Raw genomic sequence first — 19,726 nt, forward strand, 5'->3', positions numbered from 1 at the left:
TATATATATAAAATGCATAAATAAATCTGGGGTGTATGTTCCGGGTGCCCCCCCCCCCCCTTTAAACCTGCACGTAGCGCCTCGAGCAGAGCGTTCATGTGTCCTGCACGAGGAGCTCGCCCAGTCCAAGGCTGCCTCTGCACTCTTAGCGCAGTGCACCCGATCGTAAAGCAAGGACTACGAGTCCCACAATGCAATGCGAGAGCCTGGGCCGGCTCAGTCATTCCTGCCTGGGATAATACAAGGATCAAACAAGCTCCAAAGATCTTAACTAAGTATGAAGTAATGGGAGCGCCGCCCAGCCTCGCCCCCCTCCTCTAGTCTCCATCCACCCTGCCCCTCATGTCTGCCCCCCTGGCCACCCCTCATCTCCCCCCCCCCAGAGCCCTCCTCCTGCCCCTCATGTCTGCCCCCTCTGGTCACCCCTCCTCTCCCCCCCCACCTCTCCACCGCACCAGAGCCCTCCTCCGCCTCTCTCTCCCGCCCCCTGGGCCTCCCCTGCTCCTCCCTCGACCGCCCCAGCCCTCCCCGCTGCTGACACGTAGCCCCCCCCCCTCCCCCGGGCCTTTTCACTGGTTCTAGCGCCATGCTGCCCGCTGGGGTGCTTCTGGCCGCTGGCCTGCTGTTGTGCGGGGGGCCAGGGGGGCCGGGGCTGGCGGAGGAGCCCCCCCCGGACAAGGTGCCCACCCTGGTGATCGCCATCCTGGCCCGGAACACGGCCCACACCCTGCCCGAGTACCTGGGGGCCCTGGAGCGGCTGGGGTACCCCAAGGAGAGGACCTCTGTCTGGTAGGTACACACCCCAGCCCCCCCCCCCCCCCCCGACTCTACCTGCACCCCAACCCCATGACAAACCTGGGGGCCCTAGAGAGGCTGCTGTACCCCAAGGAGAGCACCTCTGTGTGATAGGTACTCACCCCAGCACCCCCAAACTCAACCCCCCATGACAAACCAGGGGACCTAAATAGGCTGCTGTACCCCAAGAATAGGACCTCTGTGTCATAGGTACTCACACCAGCACCCCCAAACTCTACCTGTACCCCATGACAAACCTGGGGGCCTGGAGAGGCGGCTGTACCCCAAGAATAGGACCTCTGTGTCATAGGTACTCACACCAGCACCCCCAAACTCTACCTGTACCCCATGACAAACCCGGGGTCCTGGAGAGGCGGCTGTACCCCAAGAATAGGACCTCTGTGTCATAGGTGCTCACACCAGCACCCCCAAACTCTACCTGTACCCCATGACAAACCCGGGGGCCTGGAGAGGCAGCTGTACCCCAAGAATAGGACCTCTGTGTCATAGGTACTCACACCAGCACCCCCAAACTCTACCTGTACCCCATGACAAACCCGGGGGCCTGGAGAGGCGGCTGTACCCCAAGAATAGGACCTCTGTGTCATAGGTACTCACACCAGCACCCCCAAACTCTACCTGTACCCCATGACAAACCTGGGGGCCTGGAGAGGCAGCTGTACCCCAAGAATAGGACCTCTGTGTCATAGGTACTCACACCAGCACCCCCAAACTCTACCTGTAGCCCATGACAAACCCGGGGGCCTGGAGAGGCAGCTGTACCCCAAGAATAGGATCTCTGTGTGATAGGTACTCCCCCCAGCCCCCGGAACTCTACCTGTACCCCATGACAAACCTGGGGCCTGGAGAGGCGGCTGTACCCCAAGAATAGGATCTCTGTGTGATAGGGACTCACCTCACCACCCCCAAACTCTACCTGTACCCCATGACAAACCCGGGGGCCTGGAGAGGCAGCTGTACCCCAAGAATAGGACCTCTGTGTCATAGGTACTCACACCAGCACCCCCAAACTCTACCTGTACCCCATGACAAACCGGGGGGCCTGGAGAGGCGGCTGTACCCCAAGAATAGGACCTCTGTGTCATAGGTACTCACACCAGCACCCCCAAACTCTACCTGTACCCCATGACAAACCCGGGGGCCTGGAGAGGCAGCTGTACCCCAAGAATAGGACCTCTGTGTCATAGGTACTCACACCAGCACCCCCAAACTCTACCTGTACCCCATGACAAACCCGGGGGCCTGGAGAGGCAGCTGTACCCCAAGAATAGGACCTCTGTGTCATAGGTACTCCCCCCAGCCCCCGGCACTCTACCTGTACCCCATGACAAACCTGGGGCCTGGAGAGGCGGCTGTACCCCAAGAATAGGATCTCTGTGTGATAGGGACTCACCTCACCACCCCCAAACTCTACCTGTACCCCATGACAAACCCGGGGGCCTGGAGAGGCAGCTGTACCCCAAGAATAGGATCTCTGTGTGATAGGTACTCCCCCCAGCCCCCGGCACTCTACCTGTACCCCATGACAAACCCGGGGGCCTGGAGAGGCGGCTGTACGCCAACAATAGGACCTCTGTCTGGTATTTTATTTATTAATATTGATATAGGTATATATAGCGCAAACATGACCTGTGAGGGTATCAGAGCACTTCACAGATGATTGGAAACTAAGAAAACAAACAGCAACATAATACACAACAAAATGACAGTGAAACCACTGCTGCGACTTGCAACTATCTTGCTATCCCCAAATAAATAATAAAGAGGGAAATATCCCAAATATGTTTGTGTGCACACAGTTTAAGCACCCACCGCCAAGGTGCGGCCCTCAACCGGGCTAAACAATTTGGTAATAAAAGTCAAACGGTGCACCACTGAGTGTTTGCATATTAAACAATACTAAGCAATGTACAAAATCAATGTCAGAAAATGAGTTCTCCACATCTTTTTTTATTCATAAATAGTTCAAACTTGACATGAGTCATGTAGTGAAGAACAGTCAACGCGTTTCGTCCAATACAATGGCCTTCTTCAGAAACGAGTTTAGTTGTTATACAGGTTACAAAACACACGAACAATGTAACCTAAAATGAAAATACACTTTAAAAAAATCTAAACGCATATGACCGTCCGTCCGGCGCTTTCACGGCAAACTCTGATGCAGAATATCATACCGCTAAAAACAATCAGGAAAAGAGGAAAACCCTCCGCGCCCTGGTATACGGACAAACTGAAAGAATTGAAAAACACATGCAAAAAAGGCGGAGAAGCTCTGGAGGAAAAATTATTCAGAACAAGAGAAAGTACGATGGAGGCTTACAATCGTACAATACAAGAAGGAAATTATTATAGCTAAAACAAGCCACTTCGCAGACCTAATTCTCAAAAGCTCTAATAAGTCCCGCGACACCTTCAGGATTCTCAGAGAGCTTTTTCATCCTGCTTGCGCTGACAGTCAAATCAAGCCCTCACAAGAATTATGTGATGGCTTAGCATTATTCTTTCAGGAAAAAATTAGTGAAATCGTCGAGGGAATGAAAGGTAATTCTATCCTCACAATGCAGGACAACAGCAATCAAGTGAACAGAGATAAGAAGGTGGAATATATTAGAAACCCTTCTCCAAAAGCCATCTTGGAAAACTTTGAGGTCCCTTCAGAACAAGGATTTCTAAAAATAGCCCTTAACACGTCATCAGGATCCCCTCTAGACCCTCTACCCCATAGAATAGTGAAGGAATTCGAGGATGATATCTTCCCAGTTCTGCATCAGCTATGTAACCAATCTCTCTACACAGGCTCCGTACCAAAAAAACTGAAATTGGCGGTTGTTACCCCATTATTAAAGAAACCAAATCTGGACCCAAACTGCCAAAAGAACTACCGACCTATATCCCTCCTACCTTACCCGATAAAGATCATAGAGCGATGGGTCAGTAGATCCCTAGCCCTCTTCCTAGAAACCAACAACATCCTGGAAGAGGAGCAATTTGGTTTCAGACCAGCTCATGGAACTGAGTCAGCCTTGCTGACAGTCATGGATGACCTACGAATGAGGGCGGACAGGGGAGAATCAGCAATCTTGATTTTGCTGGACTTGTCCGCCGCATTCGATACGGTGAACCACGACATCCTGATAGAAAGACTAAAGAACATTGGAGTCGGAGGAGTCGCGCTTGACTGGTTCCGCTCCTACCTAACGGATAGATGGCAGGCAGTAGCTATCCCTCCATATCAATCAGAGTTCGTTAAAGTTCCGCATGGGGTTCCACAGGGGTCTGCAATCAGCCCCATACTTTTCAATATTTATATGCAACCCCTGATGAGGATCATCAAAAGCCATGGCATCAGCGTGACAAACTATGCAGATGACACTCAGCTAATGATCTCTCTTGATGGAGCTCAAGCAAACTCATTGGAGACTTTCCACACTTGCATGTTGGAAATGTCACTCTGGTTAAACCAGAATTCATTACAGTTTAACAGTGACAAAACTGAAATACTGCACGGCCTGGGTGGAAGAATCCCCAAAAGTCTACCTACAGACTTCTTGCCTCAGCTGTTAGGAGACTCGCCTACCCCAGTGAAATCAGTAAGGAATCTCGGAGTCACTATTAACAACAGCCTGAGCCTAGAGACCAACGTCAACAAACAGGTCAGTAGCTGCCTTGCCTTACTGCAAGGACTGCGAAAGCTGCTACCTCTCCTGCCCCCACAGACCAGAGCTAACATAGTTAGGAGCACCATCCTCAGCCGCCTGGATTACTGCAACGCCCTTCTGCTGGAATCCCCTGCCTATCTCATTTCCAGACTTCAGAGTGTCCAGGCAGCTGCAGCCAAACTGGCACTCTCTCGAGAACGAAGATCTTCTACCACTCTTGCCTTGGCCGACCTCCACTGGCTGCCTATACACCAGAGGATCTGCTTCAAATCCTTATGTATTGTGTTCAGGGCAGTTCATGGGCTAGGCCCCCGACCACTCCAAAATAAATTCAACTGGTATGAGCCCACCCGGTCTCTTCGATCCTCATCTTTCCTAGGATCAAGAAAGCCACATGTGGGGGAAGAGCTTTCAGTATTGCTGCAGCTCACTTATGGAACAACCTCCCTACTGACATCAGAAAAACAAACGAACTGATGGCTTTTCGGAAAAAGGTTAAAACATAGCTCTTCCCAAAAATCTAACTTATTAGCTCCTTGACCACTGTCCTCTTCTGTTCTACAGGGTTCTCAGCTATATATACTCAGCGCCAGGATGCCCGTAGGGTTGCAGAGCGCTCTACAAATGCCATAAATAAATAAAATAAATAAATAAATAAATAAGCCTTGTGCTACCCTTGGGGTCCCGGGTATAAGGACGTTCTAAGAGTAAACATTCTATAAGTCCTGCATTACAGACATGATGTAGAGCTGCACTGGCCTCTGCACCTTCTATCGTGATAGGTCAGCCCTGGCACCTTCTATCATGATAGGTCAACCCTTGCACCTTCTGTTATACACCAGTTCTGGCACCTTCTATCGTGATAGGTCAGCCCTGGCACCTTTTGTTATACACCAGTCCGGGCACCTTTATCATGATAGGTCAACCCTTGCACCTTCATATATTATACACTAACCCTTGCACCTTCTATCATGTTAGATCAACCCATGAACCTTCTATCATGATAGGTCAACCCATGAACCTTCTATCATGATAGGTCAACCCATGCACCTTCTGTTGTTATACACCACCCCTTGCACCTTCTATCACGATAGGTCAACCCTTGCACCTTCTGTTATACACCAGCCCAGGCCCCTTCTATCATGATAGGTCAACCCTTCCACCTTCTATCATGATAGGTCAACCCTTCCACCTTCTATCATGGTAGGTCAACCCATGAACCTTCTATCATGATATGTCAACCCTTGCACCTTCTATATACACCAGCATTGGCACCTTCTATCATGATAGGTCAACCCATGACCCTTCTATCATGATAGGTCAACCCTTGCACCTTCTGTTAAACACCAGCCCTGGCACCTTCTATCTTGATGGGTCAACCCTTGCACCTTCTGTTATACACCAGCCCTGGCACCTTCTATCATGATAGGTGAGCTCTTGCACCTTCTGTTATACACAAGCCCTGGCACCTACTATCATGATAGGTCAACCCTTGCACCTTCTCTTGTTAAACACCAGCCTTTGCACCTTCCATCTTGATAGGTCAACCCATGAACCTTCCATCATGATAGGTCAACCCATCCACCTTTCCTCTGTGACGCATCACTCATGAGCCTTCCATTATACGCGTTAGTTTGTGCGCATGTTGTAATAAAGACGCCTCGTCCTCCATGTATATTTTGAAGGCTGATTTGTTATAATAGATGGTATGAAGAGCCCTACCAGGAGCAGCCTTCCTGCTGCTCCGCCCATCCTCCAACGTTCCCTCTCACTCATCCAACATTCCACAGCATCCCCAAACACCAACATTCTACCGCATCCCCACCCACCAACATTCCACCACATCCCCACCCCCTAACATTCCACCGCATCCCCAAACACGAACATTCCACCGCATCCCCATACATGAACATTCCACCGCATCCCCACCCACCAACATTCCACCACATCCCCACCCACCAACATCCCACCGCATCCCCACACACCAACATTCCACTGCATCCCCACACACAAACATTCCACCTCATCCCCACACACCAAAATTCCACTGCACCACCATTCCACCGTACCAACATTCCACTGCATCCCCACACACCAACATTACACCGCATCCCCACACATCAACATTCCACCGCATCCCCACACACCAACATTCCACAGCATCCCCACACACCAACAGTCCACAGCATCCCCACATACCAACATTCCACCTCATCCCCACACACCAACATTCCATCTCATCCCCACACACCAACATTTCACCTCATCCCCACACATCAACATTCCACTGCACCAACATTCCACCACACCAACATTCCACCTCATCCCCACACACCAACATTCCACCTCATCCCCACACACCAACATTCCACCTCATCCCCACACAGCAACATTCCACCGCATCCGCACATACCAACATTCCACTGCATCCCCACGTACCAACATTCCACCACATCCCCACACACCAACATTCCACAGCATCCCCACAAAACAACATTACACCACATCCCCAAACACCAACATTACACCGCATACCCACACACCAACTGTTGGACTTGGCCCTTCTGGCAGGTTCACCCCTAAAACTTTTTGCTTATGAATGTGAATTGGTGGTAGTGATTTTTGGTTTCTGCGCACTTTCACTGTGTCCCAGTGGAAAGTGCGTGCGCACTCTGAGTACGTGGAGTAAGGTTGGCCTACCCTCCCATAGGAATGCATGGGGAATGTCTGTGTCCCTGGTAGATTCCGATGCGTGAGGTGTGCAGGCTCGAGTTTGGTATGTGCGGACTTGTGTGATTGAATACCGCGCAATGATATGTGTGGCGTGTATGTGTCTAGTGTGGAAGTGCCACTTTTAGACATGGGTGTGCATGTGCAGTGAGTGTGCTGGCACGTGATTAGCTGGAGCTGGCTGGTGAGCCTGGCTCCAGGAGTCTGGATGGGTCTGCCCGGTGGTGTGTGTGGAGATTAGTATGCTGATTGCTGGGGTGGAGTGCACCTGGGTCCTGAATAGGGCTGGGCTTTCCCCACACAATGCTGGCTCCGCCCCCTGTGGTGCGTCTAATGTCCCTAGCCCTGCCAGTGAATGGAGTGAGGGACTGAGCACATCAAGGGTGCTCCCAGACCAGCTGCGACTGGTTCTTCCCCCACCCTGCACCTTTAGACAAAGGATTTCTCTGTATAAAAGGAGGCTGTGACCTCTTGTCAAATGTTCTTGTTCCCAACTCGAATCTACCAGGGGTGTGCTGCTGCTGGGGCCCAGGGGAAAGCTTGCCTCCCTGGGCCCTGCCCAGCCCCTGGATATCCTGGATGCCTGGAGGACGCCTCTACTTCCTGAAGCCTGAAAGAGGGGGCCTTGCTGATGGTGGGGCCCAGGAGGGACCGCCATGGGGGGCTGTCTCCTTGCTGGAGTGCCCTGTGTGCTGGCCTTGGGCCCTGCTTTGCCTCACTGACCTCCAGGACTTGATTGCTGACTTTTGGCCCCTAGCGCTGGAGAGCGCTTTATTTTGCACCTAGCGCTGGGAGCGCTTTATTTGTATCTAGCGCAGGGAGCGCTAAATTCATCTAGCACAAGGAGCGCTCTATGCTTGCAGGTGCCCACCCTGCATTATGGCCGTTGATTTTAATCCCCAGGGAGTGCCCACCTCGCTTTATTACTTATTTTGAGGGAGCCGACCACTTGTGATATCCCCGAAATCACTGCCGCGGCCCCAAGCTCTCCCTGACCCCAGAGAAGGCAGCTGCCGGCTTCACCACCCGGCCACGCTGGGATTGGCCCAGTCGGCCAAGCCTCCTGCCGCGTCATCGGGGGAGGAGGCGAAGAAGCAGGAAGCGGCGGGAGCCTAATCCGCGTTCCTGCCCTGCCTAAGATGACCGTCGCTGTCCCCCCGGGGCACCCAAGAGCGAGGGAGAGCCCCGGAGAGCGAGAGGAGGCCGCGACACCCGAGAGTCCTGAGGAGCGGGAGCTCTCATGACACCCGCCGCGATACCCGGTGAGTTCCTTGGAGGAGAGGAGGGCGTCGGGCACATTGCCGGTGCCCTCCCCTCCCCTCCGGTGCTTTGTGCTGAGAGACCCGTGGGGCCTCACTTGATGCTGAGTCCCCCGAGAGGGACTCCCCCGACCAGGCCTGATTGTGGAAGAGCCCAGAAGGGATCTGAGGGCAGTTCTTAGTGTGGAACCCATGAGAGGCTCCATCCACCTAGGCGGCATTTGCTATGCTACGAGCCCCGAGAGGCTCCAACCGCCTAACTTGATTTACGAGCCTGAGAGGCTCCCCAGTGCCCCAGTTGTTCTGGAGTCCCCCGGGAGGGACTCCAACGTTCGGGGCCATTTGTGTATTCAGAGCCCGAAAGGCTCAGGGTGCCATTTGTTCTTGGAGCCCCGAGAGCCTCAATGCGCTACATCTGTTTGCTCGGAGCCCACGAGAGGCTCAAGAAAGCCCCACATTGTGCTAGAGCCACGAGGGCTCCAGGGGGCATTTCCTTTGTTCAGAGCCTGTGAGGCTCCCACGTTGGCCCCTTCATTGTTGCTACAGCTGCCCAGCACTTAGTGGACAGCTGCTACGTTTAGGCCCCCCTGACATTGCGACACAGGGTGTCCTAGCCCCAGAGAGGCCAGTTGGCCTGGGCATAGTTATGAGTTCATGCTAATGTAATGCTAGTGAGGTCCTGGTTCCCTGCGTGACCTTTTCCTAAGGTGGTTAGAGTTGCGTAGGTGGTTCTTACCTGTTACCAGTAGTTACTGGTTGTGTGCTCTATTTTTCTATTTAGTGTTACAGTGATTTTATATTCTCTGTTCTAAGTGCACAAAGTGTCTATTCCTGACAGTGGTCCAGGTGGCCCTGTCTTGTACATATCCCCTGTAAATTCTGCCCGTGCCTGTTGGCACATTGTAAAGTGTGTGTTTTTATCTAATGTGTTTTGGTATAATACAAAGGCTGTTTTTATATATAACCTTGTGTGGAGTTTCCTTTGTGGTGGGCTTTGGGTGTTGTTGCTGGGTGCGCGCACAAACACTTAACCTACATAGCCTCGAAGTTTAGCCTTGCTGCTCGCGTCACGTTACCTAGAGGGTGAGCAGGGGTTATCTTGGCATGTAACTCCCTTGCCCTTACTTGGGAATGGTGGTCTCTGACTGACTTTGGCACAAGCCCTGGCCAGCCAGGGATCTCATTTCTAACACCAACATTCCACCGCATCCCCACACACCAACATTCCATCGCATCCCCACACACCAACATTCACTGCATCCCCACACACCAAAATTCCACCGCATTCCCACACACAAACATTCCACTGTATCCCCACGCAACAACATTCCACCGCATCCCCACAAACAAACATTTCACTGCATCCCCACACTTATACAACAATCCACCGCATCCCCAAACACCAACATTCCACTGTATCCCCACACACCAATATTCCACCATATCCCCACACACCAGCATTCCGCCGCATCCCCACACACCAAAATTCCACTGCATTCTACACGCAAATTCACTGCATCTCCACACACCAACATTGCACCGCATCCCCACATACCAAAACTCACTGCATCCCCACACACCAACATTCCACCCCATTCCCACACACGAACATTCCACAACATCTTCACACACCAAAATTCCACCGCATCCCCACACACAAAGATTTCATCACATCCCCACCCACCAACAACCCACCGCATCCCCACACACGAACATTCCACCACATTCCCACCCACCAATATTCCACCGCATTCCCACACACCAACATTCCACAGCATCCCCACACACAAACATTTCATCACATCCCCACCCACCAACAACCCACCGCATCCCCACACACGAACATTCCACCACATTCCCACCCACCAAAATTCCACCACTTACCCACACACCAACATTCCACCGCATCCCCACATACCAACATTCCAGCGCATCCCCACGTACCAACATTCCACCACATTCCCACATACCAACATTCCACCACATCCCTACACACCAACATTCCACAGCATCCCCATGCAACAACATTCCACCACATCCCCACATGCCAACATTCCACCGCATCCCCAAACTCCAACATTCCACCGCATCCCCACACACCAAAATTCCACTGCATCCCCACACACCAACATTCCACCACATCCCCATACACCAACATTCACTGCATCCCCACACACCAACATTCCACCTCATTCCCACACACCAACATTCCACCGCACCAACATTCCACCACACCAACATTCCACCTCATCCCCACACACCAACATTCCACCTCATCCCCACACAGCAACATTCCACCGCATCCCCACACACCAACATTCCACCGCATCCCCACACACCAACATTCCACCGCATCCCCACACACCAACATTCCACCGCATCCCCACACACCAACATTCCACCGCATCCCCAAATACCAGTTTCAGTTTTTAACGTCTTTATTTCGAAGATTTCTTCATAAAAGACAACAGATAAGAATGCATACAAAAATACAACATGGTTAATACAAATCTTAAAAAAGGTTCTATGTAACCATCAATACACTTTAAAAAATTGATTAAATAGCATCACAAGACGTTTTTAGAGGTCATTAAAAAAGATTTACAATTCACAGTTCATACATTAAATCTATGAGTGACTACACTGAGTGTATTCCCACTTATACATTTATCATATTTCGCCAAACCTATGGAGATCCACTCAGCTGTATTAAGTCTCCAGATAAGCAGCGCTTCTTCCCACACCCGTGTATTGACCCTTCTGCAGATGGGTTTTAACCATTTCCGACGTGGTGCCCAGTACGCTGGACAAGCAAAAAGAAAATGGCCCATATTTTCCTTTTGCTCACTACACCAGGGACAGTGCAAGGACGGTTGGTTATGCCATTTATTGGTAAACTCCCTTATTGGCAGCGTGACAACTCTAAATTGATGATAGAGTTTCCTATCTGCACTTTTAGTGATATTGTCCCAATAGGTCTCAGTGTGAGGAACCACTTTATGGAGCAAAAAAAAGCCTGTCAGGTTGGGATTCTGTGAAAGCAAAACCAAATCTTCTTTGACTGTGGCCCAAAACAGTAGTTTAAATTCTTTTTTCGACGGAAAAGCCTGATTTCCCGGATCTGACCACTGCATAGGAAGACCCATTCTGTAGAGAATTGCCTTCACGTTTTTAAACCAGGATAGATTCCCTGACCCTGATATCGATCTCACATCCAGAATTTTATTTGCAAACATGGAAAGTTCTGGAGTGGACCAAATATGTCTCCAAAGGGCTACCATCCTATATTGTGCCTGATTTTTGATTGATTGGCAACCCATGTCTAACATAAGGGGGAGTGATGGTGTCGATAATGGGAGACCTACCAGACTACGGAAAAACTTGTTCTGGATTTTTTCTAATGAGGCAAGATCTACATTACCCCACAGATCCGAACCGTAGAAGATGGCTGTACTAATTTTGGCATTGAAAATATTTAGTGCTGGCAAAACTCTTTTGGTTTGGGAGCAACGCTGTTCTTTAACTAGGCATCCCGATAAACGGGCAAATTTTAAGCAGAGTGCCTCGATCTGCTCCTTCCAGCGCAGCCTGTAGTCTATAACCACCCCTAGGTAGGTCATCACCCCTACTTGTTCCAAGATGGTACCGTTCATGGTTACATGACCCCTTAGTGGTTTATTCTTGGTCAGAACCATGAATTTGGTTTTAGATACATTAATTTCAAGGTCATTTATTTTACAAAACTCCAAAAACTTATTTATTGCAGTATGAAGACCCACCTGTGTTTTTGCCAAAATCAGAGTATCATCGGCAAAAATTAAGAGGGGGAATCTTGTCCCACCCAAAACTGGCGCATCTGTCGGGGTAGATGAAAGTAACTGTACTACTTGGTTAATAAAGAGTAAGAACAAGGTTGGTGCCAGGACACAGCCCTGTCTTACTCCACGGGTCACTGGGAAGGGCTCCGTCACCTGGCCCTGGCGTCACCATCTAACTCTGGCAAAGTTAGATTCATGTAGCCTGATGGTGAGCTGAAGTAATTCGGGCGGCATGCCCATTCTCTTTAGGGCTACCCATAACTTCTCTCTGGGGACCAAGTCGAACGCAGATTTAAGATCCACGAACGCTGCGTATACAGTGCCTTCTCCTAGATGCACTGTCTTCCAATAGATCATAATAAATCTGAGCAATTGGTCGACAGTGCTTGTACTGGCCCTGAAGCCAGCTTGCAGCAGGGATAGGATATTTTCTTCACTCATCCAAAACTGGATTCTACCCAGCAGCATTCTGGCAATTACTTTCTGCAGGGCATCGATAAGGCTTATAGGGCGGTAATTCCCCGCAAGGGTCTTATCACCTTTTTTAAATACAGGGAGGATTTCAGCCCCTTTCCAGGAGTCTGGTATTCTAGCTCCTCTGGCGATAGCATTAGCTAGAGTGGTTATATAAGGAACCCAATTTTCTATATCAAGCTTAAAAAGATCCGCAGGAACGCAGTCCATACCAGGTGCTTTGCCATTTTGAATCTGCTTAAATGCAATCTCTGTCTCGTTTTCTTTAAAGACTATGTTCTCACAAATAGCTACAGGAGTAGGAGGCAGGTTACTCTCCCCTACATTAGGTCTTCCTGTCACCATGCCACAGAATTGGGCCGAGAAATATTCAACCCAGTCCTCGGCTGAAACGTGGTTAACTGGGGTTTGCAAGTCCCATGACCCTCCCCACTTCACTACCTGCCAAAATTTAAGTTGGTTAGTAGACAGGCTGGCCTCATAAAGTTCCAGCCAGCGTTGGTCATCCCATGCAGTCCTTGCTTGCTTTAACACTTTCTTATATTTGGCCCTCTCTATTTTGATGTCCAATGTTACCCTGGTTTTAATAACAGCTATCAAAGAACTGTGTGCTATGCGGCGAGTCTTGTCATACCATTTATCACCCAGGGATTTCCTATCAGTTTTCGACGAGCCACCCTGTTTTGTAAAGAAAGATTTAAGTTTAGCAAAAAGGGACTCATGGATTGAGCTAATTTGCTCCAAAGACCCCACTTTATCCAATAGTAGTTTCACTTTTTTAGTCGCAGCTGCTACTTCCAGTGATATTCTTTCAATAGTGTCGGGAACTTCCAGAACCCGGCCCCAGCGTACCCTACGACAGTCATTAGTGAGGAATGTCTCGGCTGTGGTATAATTTGTTACGTTTCTTCTGAGCAAGCCGCCATCCACTTTCAGGTTTATTGAAAGGGGATTGTGATCACTTTCTGGTCTATCAATTATTTCCATATCCCCTAGCAGGCTCCAAAACTCCATTCTAATTAAGAAATAATCTATGCGGCTGGTACTATAGCCATTATCAAATGTGGCTTTTCCCGCCTTGTCAGATATAGACCTCCCATTTACTGCCCTTAAGTCCCACTCCAAACATAACCCGAGCCACTGCAGAACAGCCTCAGTAACCTTTTTGATTGGTGATAAGGCCAGGCTGGGAATATTCCATAACTGGTCTGCCTCGCCATAGCAATTGTCTTCCAAAGTTGGTAGGGGTTCAAACGTGCAGTTTAAATCCCCTGCCATTGTTACACACTTGTCTCGGCCAATATTGTTCAGTAGGAGTTCTAAGTCCTCAATAATTCCGGGACTCTTACCTCCTGATCGACCCCTTGCATATATATTAATTAAATACAAGTCCCGATGGTTTGCTCTGCTAAGTTTAAGTCCCTGTAAGTCAGCACTTGGGACAGATAACTCATGGGTCCTATAACATAGTGATTGTTTAATCCAAATAACAAGCCCCCCAGCCGGGCGATCCTTTTGCCCTTTATGTGCTGGTTTATAAAAATTCAGAAAACCAAGACGAAAAACAGTGTCAATTGATCAACTTTCTTGAAATACAACAATATCAAATTGCTCTATAAAGGCCCCCCATTCTATCAGGTCCATTTTCCCCTTCAGCCCCGCAATGTTCCAGGATAATATCCTAAGTGTATTAACAAGAACTACTGGTGACTCATCAAGTGAAGCAACATTCCCCCCACTTTTATCATATAATAAAGGGCTACTTATACATTCCTCTACCGAATTTGTTACATTAGAGCCATTTCTTGTCTGATCTCCCAAAATAACTTCTGCAATATTACTTGGGCTATCGGTGCTACTGTCCATCACCTGAGTGCATAAAGAATGAGGGGACATTATTCCAATAGACAATCTGGGCACCCTATTATCCTGTTCCACTAACCCCCCATTATGTCAGTCAACACCTTCCAGCCCACATAACGGTGCAAAACGATTCGAGAGATGAGGCAGAAACATAGGGTAAGTAGCCACTTCTGGGGGGTGTCTTCCTCTAAATCTAATGTTTTGGTTGGGATAGTTTTAGCAGGGATAATCTCTCCCTAAACTAAGTTTGGGGTAGAAATAGTGCAGGGACAAAGTTTGGACATCACCTACTCTTCCAAATCTTGGTTCTCTGCAGAAACAATCTGCTACCCATGGCTCCCTAAAGCTGATGGCAACACAATCCCCTTCAAGTTCTTTTTTACTAAATCCCACCCAGTCTACTCTCCTAACAGTAAGGATTTCAGTTTTAGACATCAGTGGAAGAGGTCGATTCTTGTTTAACCAAAATCTTACTTTATTGTGTAAGTCACTATGAGTTTCCACCTTACCCTCTCCCAATGGGGCTACTCCAGTCAGAATTACAGTATATGGCAATGATTCAGGAGGGAGATTCACGCATTGGTTCCTAGGCGGAAAATTTTTCCTGGCCTGAGTGTTTTGATCTATTGGGCGGGTTGGTTTGGGTAAGCCTTTAGAGGTGGGCTGTGGGTTGTTACCCAAATCAACATTACGGGATATAGTCGTCTCAGAAGTCTGCTTATTTTTATCAGTGGCAGGCTTCTGCTGAGGGGCTCTCGAGGAAGATGATACAGGTTTAACCGTTTTCCCCTTGTCCCCATTGATCGACGCCTTTTTCTGTGCACTCGTTGGTTCTAACCCCTTAGAGGTAGTAGTTTGTTGTAACTTTTTCAAAATGCCCACATTTTCCCTCACTAAGGTTTCCATAAAGTCCATTTTAACGTTTAGAAGCCTAGTTCGTTCAAATAGGGGCAGGAGGAGAGATTTAATCAGCACCTCGATTTTGTCTAAAAGTGTACCTTCTGCATCATTATCTATGTTATTATTACTCACTGGGGGTTTGAAGGCAGGACTGTTGTGCTATTTGGGGGCGAAGTGGTGGTATTGGTTTTCTGAACCTTTTTATTACCCCCCTTCTGTGACAAATCTTCTCGTTTCCTTTTACTAGATTTGTGCGTGTTCATGTTCTCCAGAATTGGTGGTCGTGTTTCAGGCTCTGGGCTTAAAACAATGCTAGAGGAAGCCGAAACATCGGTCTCAATATTGACTAAGTTGTGGTATAGAGAACTACCTTCTGATATAGAATCTAGAATGTTTTTATCATCACCCCCCTCCAACTCCAACTCATGGTCAACAGGCACAGTATCTGTAGCTGTAGCTTTACTGGCCGCGGAATCCAATTGTGTTAGGGGGACTGGGGAAACAGCTTCACAAATTTTCCCTAATGAAGAGCGCTTACTCATGACTAAGTCAAGCGATAAGCGAGTGCGATTTCTTTTTCTAAGATACATGTTGTACGTTTAAAAAATTGGTCAATGGTGCCTGTGAAGACTCCATTTGTGGTGGATACTTGGACCTGTCTTTCCTTACCAGAACGTAGGGGCGTTTTGTGAATGAATACTTGGCCACGCTTCAGGCAGACAAAATATAAATGTAACAATATACAGTAAAACAACCACTATGTATCCAAAGTTCTTACAATACCGGGTAACTTAGATGGGAAATGAAAGGGGGTGGGCCGACCCGACCCTCACCGGCCTCGGACGGCCACAGACGGCCCTGCCCTTGTCCCGGGCTTAGCCCGGCGCCAGCCCGCACGCGTCCCGCGTGCGCGAACCCCAGAGTAATTATATAGATAGAGGAGGTGGGGGCGGGAAGAGGACCAGCTGCGGCAGATTAGCAGCACACTGCCCGCTGGTCCTCGCAGTCCCGCTGGAGTCCGAAGTCTGTCAATTCACCGCCCTGTGGCCCGAGTCTCCTTCCTTGAGCGGCGCCCGCGGAGCGGGGGCCGCGAAAAGTGGACAGAATGAGGCAAAAGTCCTGGGGGTGTAACGCTTATCAAGCACACCACTCCCGCAATTTCAGCAGCAAAGGAATCCCCACATACCATCATTCCACTGCATCCCCACGTACCAACATTCCACCACATCGCCACGTACCAACATTCCACAGCATCCCCACACACCAACATTCCACAGCATCCCCACTAAACAACTTTACACCACATCCCCAAACACCCACATCCCACCGCATCCCCACACACCAACATTCCACCGCATCCCCACCCACCAACATTCCACTGCATCCCCACCCACCAACATTCCACCGCATCCCCACACACCAACATTCCACCGCATACACCAACATTCCACCGTATCCCCACCCACCAACATTCCACTGCATCCCCACCCACCAACATTCCACCGCATCCCCACACACGAACATTCCACTGCATCCCCACCCACCAACATTCCACCGCATCCCCACACACAAACATTCCACTGCATCCCCACCCACCAACATTCCACCGCATCCCCACACACGAACATTCCACCGCATCCCCACCCACCAACAGCAAAAAAAACAAACAACTCAGCATTCCTACATGTCGATCTACATTAAAGATTTGTTTGTTTGAACCTTCTTCATAGAGTTGTACAGAAGCAACTTCTCCACGCCGAAGACAACACCATCTTTACACCCGATCCCAACAGCAGTACTGCACTATTAGGAACATGGAAAGGTTAAATATGACGAGGCTACACAATTCCAATGGCAGGATACATACAGTTTTAACAAGACTATATTTCCTTGCATTTGAGTCCTCGAACCAATACAAATTCAGATTATGAAGACACATTTGGTCCAAAAAACTACTAACAAAGTCTGAGATACACATTTGATCCAGGTATGAAGGATTAGTCATTGTGTGGGCCTGCACAGACTCAACCCAAAATATTCAGGTTACAGGTGGGTCTCTGCAGTTGATGCATTAGTCTCCTGAACTATCTGCCTGGCTTATCCAGCAAATTATCAGATGAACCGCTGCAGTCTGCCACAGGCTCATTCACAGTATGTGGGGAATACATCTCTGATATGGAAGCTCATCCCAGTGCCAACATGAAAGCAAAGGTGAGCATTACAAACCTTTACTGTAGTCTAACATGCAGTGCGGCTATTAAAGAAACTGTTCTCTACTGCCTTTGTGGCATATTCAACTTGAAACGCTCTGCCATCAGGCGAGAAGGTGTAGGCAGGCAGGTCATACTGTAAAAAAAGAAAAAACGTGCCCAATTCGGGCTGATGGAAACCTACAACTGGTGGACAAATGTGATCATTATCTGTACGATTTTGACCCCCCCAAGGAAGACTCAGGACACAAGCTGGATTACGGCACGTCTTTATTCTCTAGTGCCTATCTCTAAACTGAAACTTCCTCCTTCTCCTTCCGACCCGCCTCTTCCTGTTCCGCCTGCCCTGTCCCGGCATCAGGATCAGGCTGGAACGACACAACACCTATCCCCTTTGTACAATGAGTCTTAATGTCCCTTAAAGTTCTTCGATGAGACGAGCAGGTCGTTTGGTGTGTCGTCGAGGACGGCTAGACAGTTCTGGTTCCTGTATCCGGTGATCTACTTCTTCCTGCGTTGCCAGACAGGGGTGATCTCGGTCACTGTTCTCGCTTTGGTTCGGGGAACCAGCGCTGGAGTCATAGATTTGTGCTCCCTCACAAACAGCGGGTTTACATCTTTTGAAGTGTGATACATTCCGGGTTATTCGCTTGTGATCAGCCTCTGCTGTGATCATGGTCCCCTTTCGACTGGAGACTCGCAACGGATGAGCGAGATATCGACTGTCTGCCTTTGTTCTTCGGTCATGCCTGACCATTACCCGGTCTCCTTCCTGGATGTCTGCATACTTCGCATGTCTACGTTGGTCAGCGTAGGTCTTCATTTTCAGCTTCTTGTCGTGGTCCAATTTCACCAGGGTGTCATGATCAGTGGTCACAGTTCGAGATTGTGAGACGCTACTTGAGGTGGGTAGTCATGTGCGAGGAACTCGTCCAAGCATCAGGGTGGCCGGGCATTGATTTGTGGTACTGTGGGGCGTGGTGTGATATGCTCGCAGTACTTCATTTCAAGCTTGTTGTGTGTCACGATGGGCGAGTTCAGCTTGTTGGAATGCCTTCTTGAGAGTCCCCATAAATCATTCAACCATGCCGTTGGGTTTGGCCACAGTGGGGTGATTTTTCTGTGCTTGAAATTGAGGTGTTTTGCGAATTCGGTAAACTCGTGGCTTTTGAACGGTGGTCCGTTGTCTGTCTTTACTCCAATGGGGATTCCCCCTGCTGCAAAGGTCTCATCAGTGACGGGTATCTAACCATGGGCGGAAAATCCGTTTCGCTCGCGGATTTTGCGGATTTTTGGTAAATTCGCAATCCGCGAGATTCGCGAATCTCCCGCAAAATCCGCAAATCCGCGAGCAGCGGATTTTGCTCGCACTGTTCGCACTGTTCGCGTGAGTTCGCGCCCCGCGAATAAGTGCAAAATTGCAGAAATACGATTTTAGCAAAACTGAAAGTAACTACTTACCAGGTTCAAAAGTTCAGGCTCATCATTAGTAGCCATTTCCTGTAGTGCTTCCTGAGGGGCCCCTCCAGAGTTCAGTTGCCAGTTGAAACTATTATGTGACCCTGCTCTGAACCTCAGAATAGTTACACATATGCCACAAAGGTCCTACAGCTAAGGGAGACAAGCAGGAGCCAGGCTGGAAGTTCAAATCCATTAATCAGCCCCTAATGCATTATTGTCAGTTGGGGCAGGGCAGGTGTTGTAACTACTTTTGCAACAATGAAAGCACTTAGCAAGTGCCAAAGATCACTAATCAGGAAGCACTAAGGAAGCAGGTGTCAGCTAAAAAAATATTCTGTGACACATTAATCAGCCCCAAATTAATTCAGGTCACTTGAGGCAGGGAAGGTGTGCTTGCGTTGCCACAATAATGTACACTGACTGGACAACCAGAGGGTGCTGTGATGAAACAGAGGGTGGCATGGGTGGGCCAGAGGGTGGCATGAGTAGTCAGAGAGTGGCAGTGGTGACAGAGAGTGGCAGTGATGAAGAAGAGT

The 19,726-nt window shown here is 49.3% G+C and overlaps 1 protein-coding gene across 3 annotated transcripts in view; it reads left to right on the forward strand.

The window, feature by feature from the left end:
• The first annotated feature begins 502 nt into the window (after positions 1–502).
• Positions 503–19,726, forward strand: part of CERCAM (cerebral endothelial cell adhesion molecule) — a 202,271-nt gene continuing 183,047 nt past the window's right edge. Inside the window, exon 1 of one of the 3 annotated variants that reach the window (XM_086924932.1) lies at positions 503–789. In XM_086924932.1, coding sequence (XP_086781058.1) covers positions 587–789 — 203 coding nt within the window. In that variant the 5' untranslated portion in view covers positions 503–586. The remainder of the gene's footprint in view (positions 790–19,726) is intronic. The other 2 variants (XM_086924931.1, XM_086924930.1) reach the window with 2 other exon arrangements.

Source organism: Lissotriton vulgaris, chromosome 5, assembly GCF_964263255.1.
Source record: "Lissotriton vulgaris chromosome 5, aLisVul1.2, whole genome shotgun sequence".
Classification (NCBI taxonomy): domain Eukaryota; kingdom Metazoa; phylum Chordata; class Amphibia; order Caudata; family Salamandridae; genus Lissotriton; species Lissotriton vulgaris.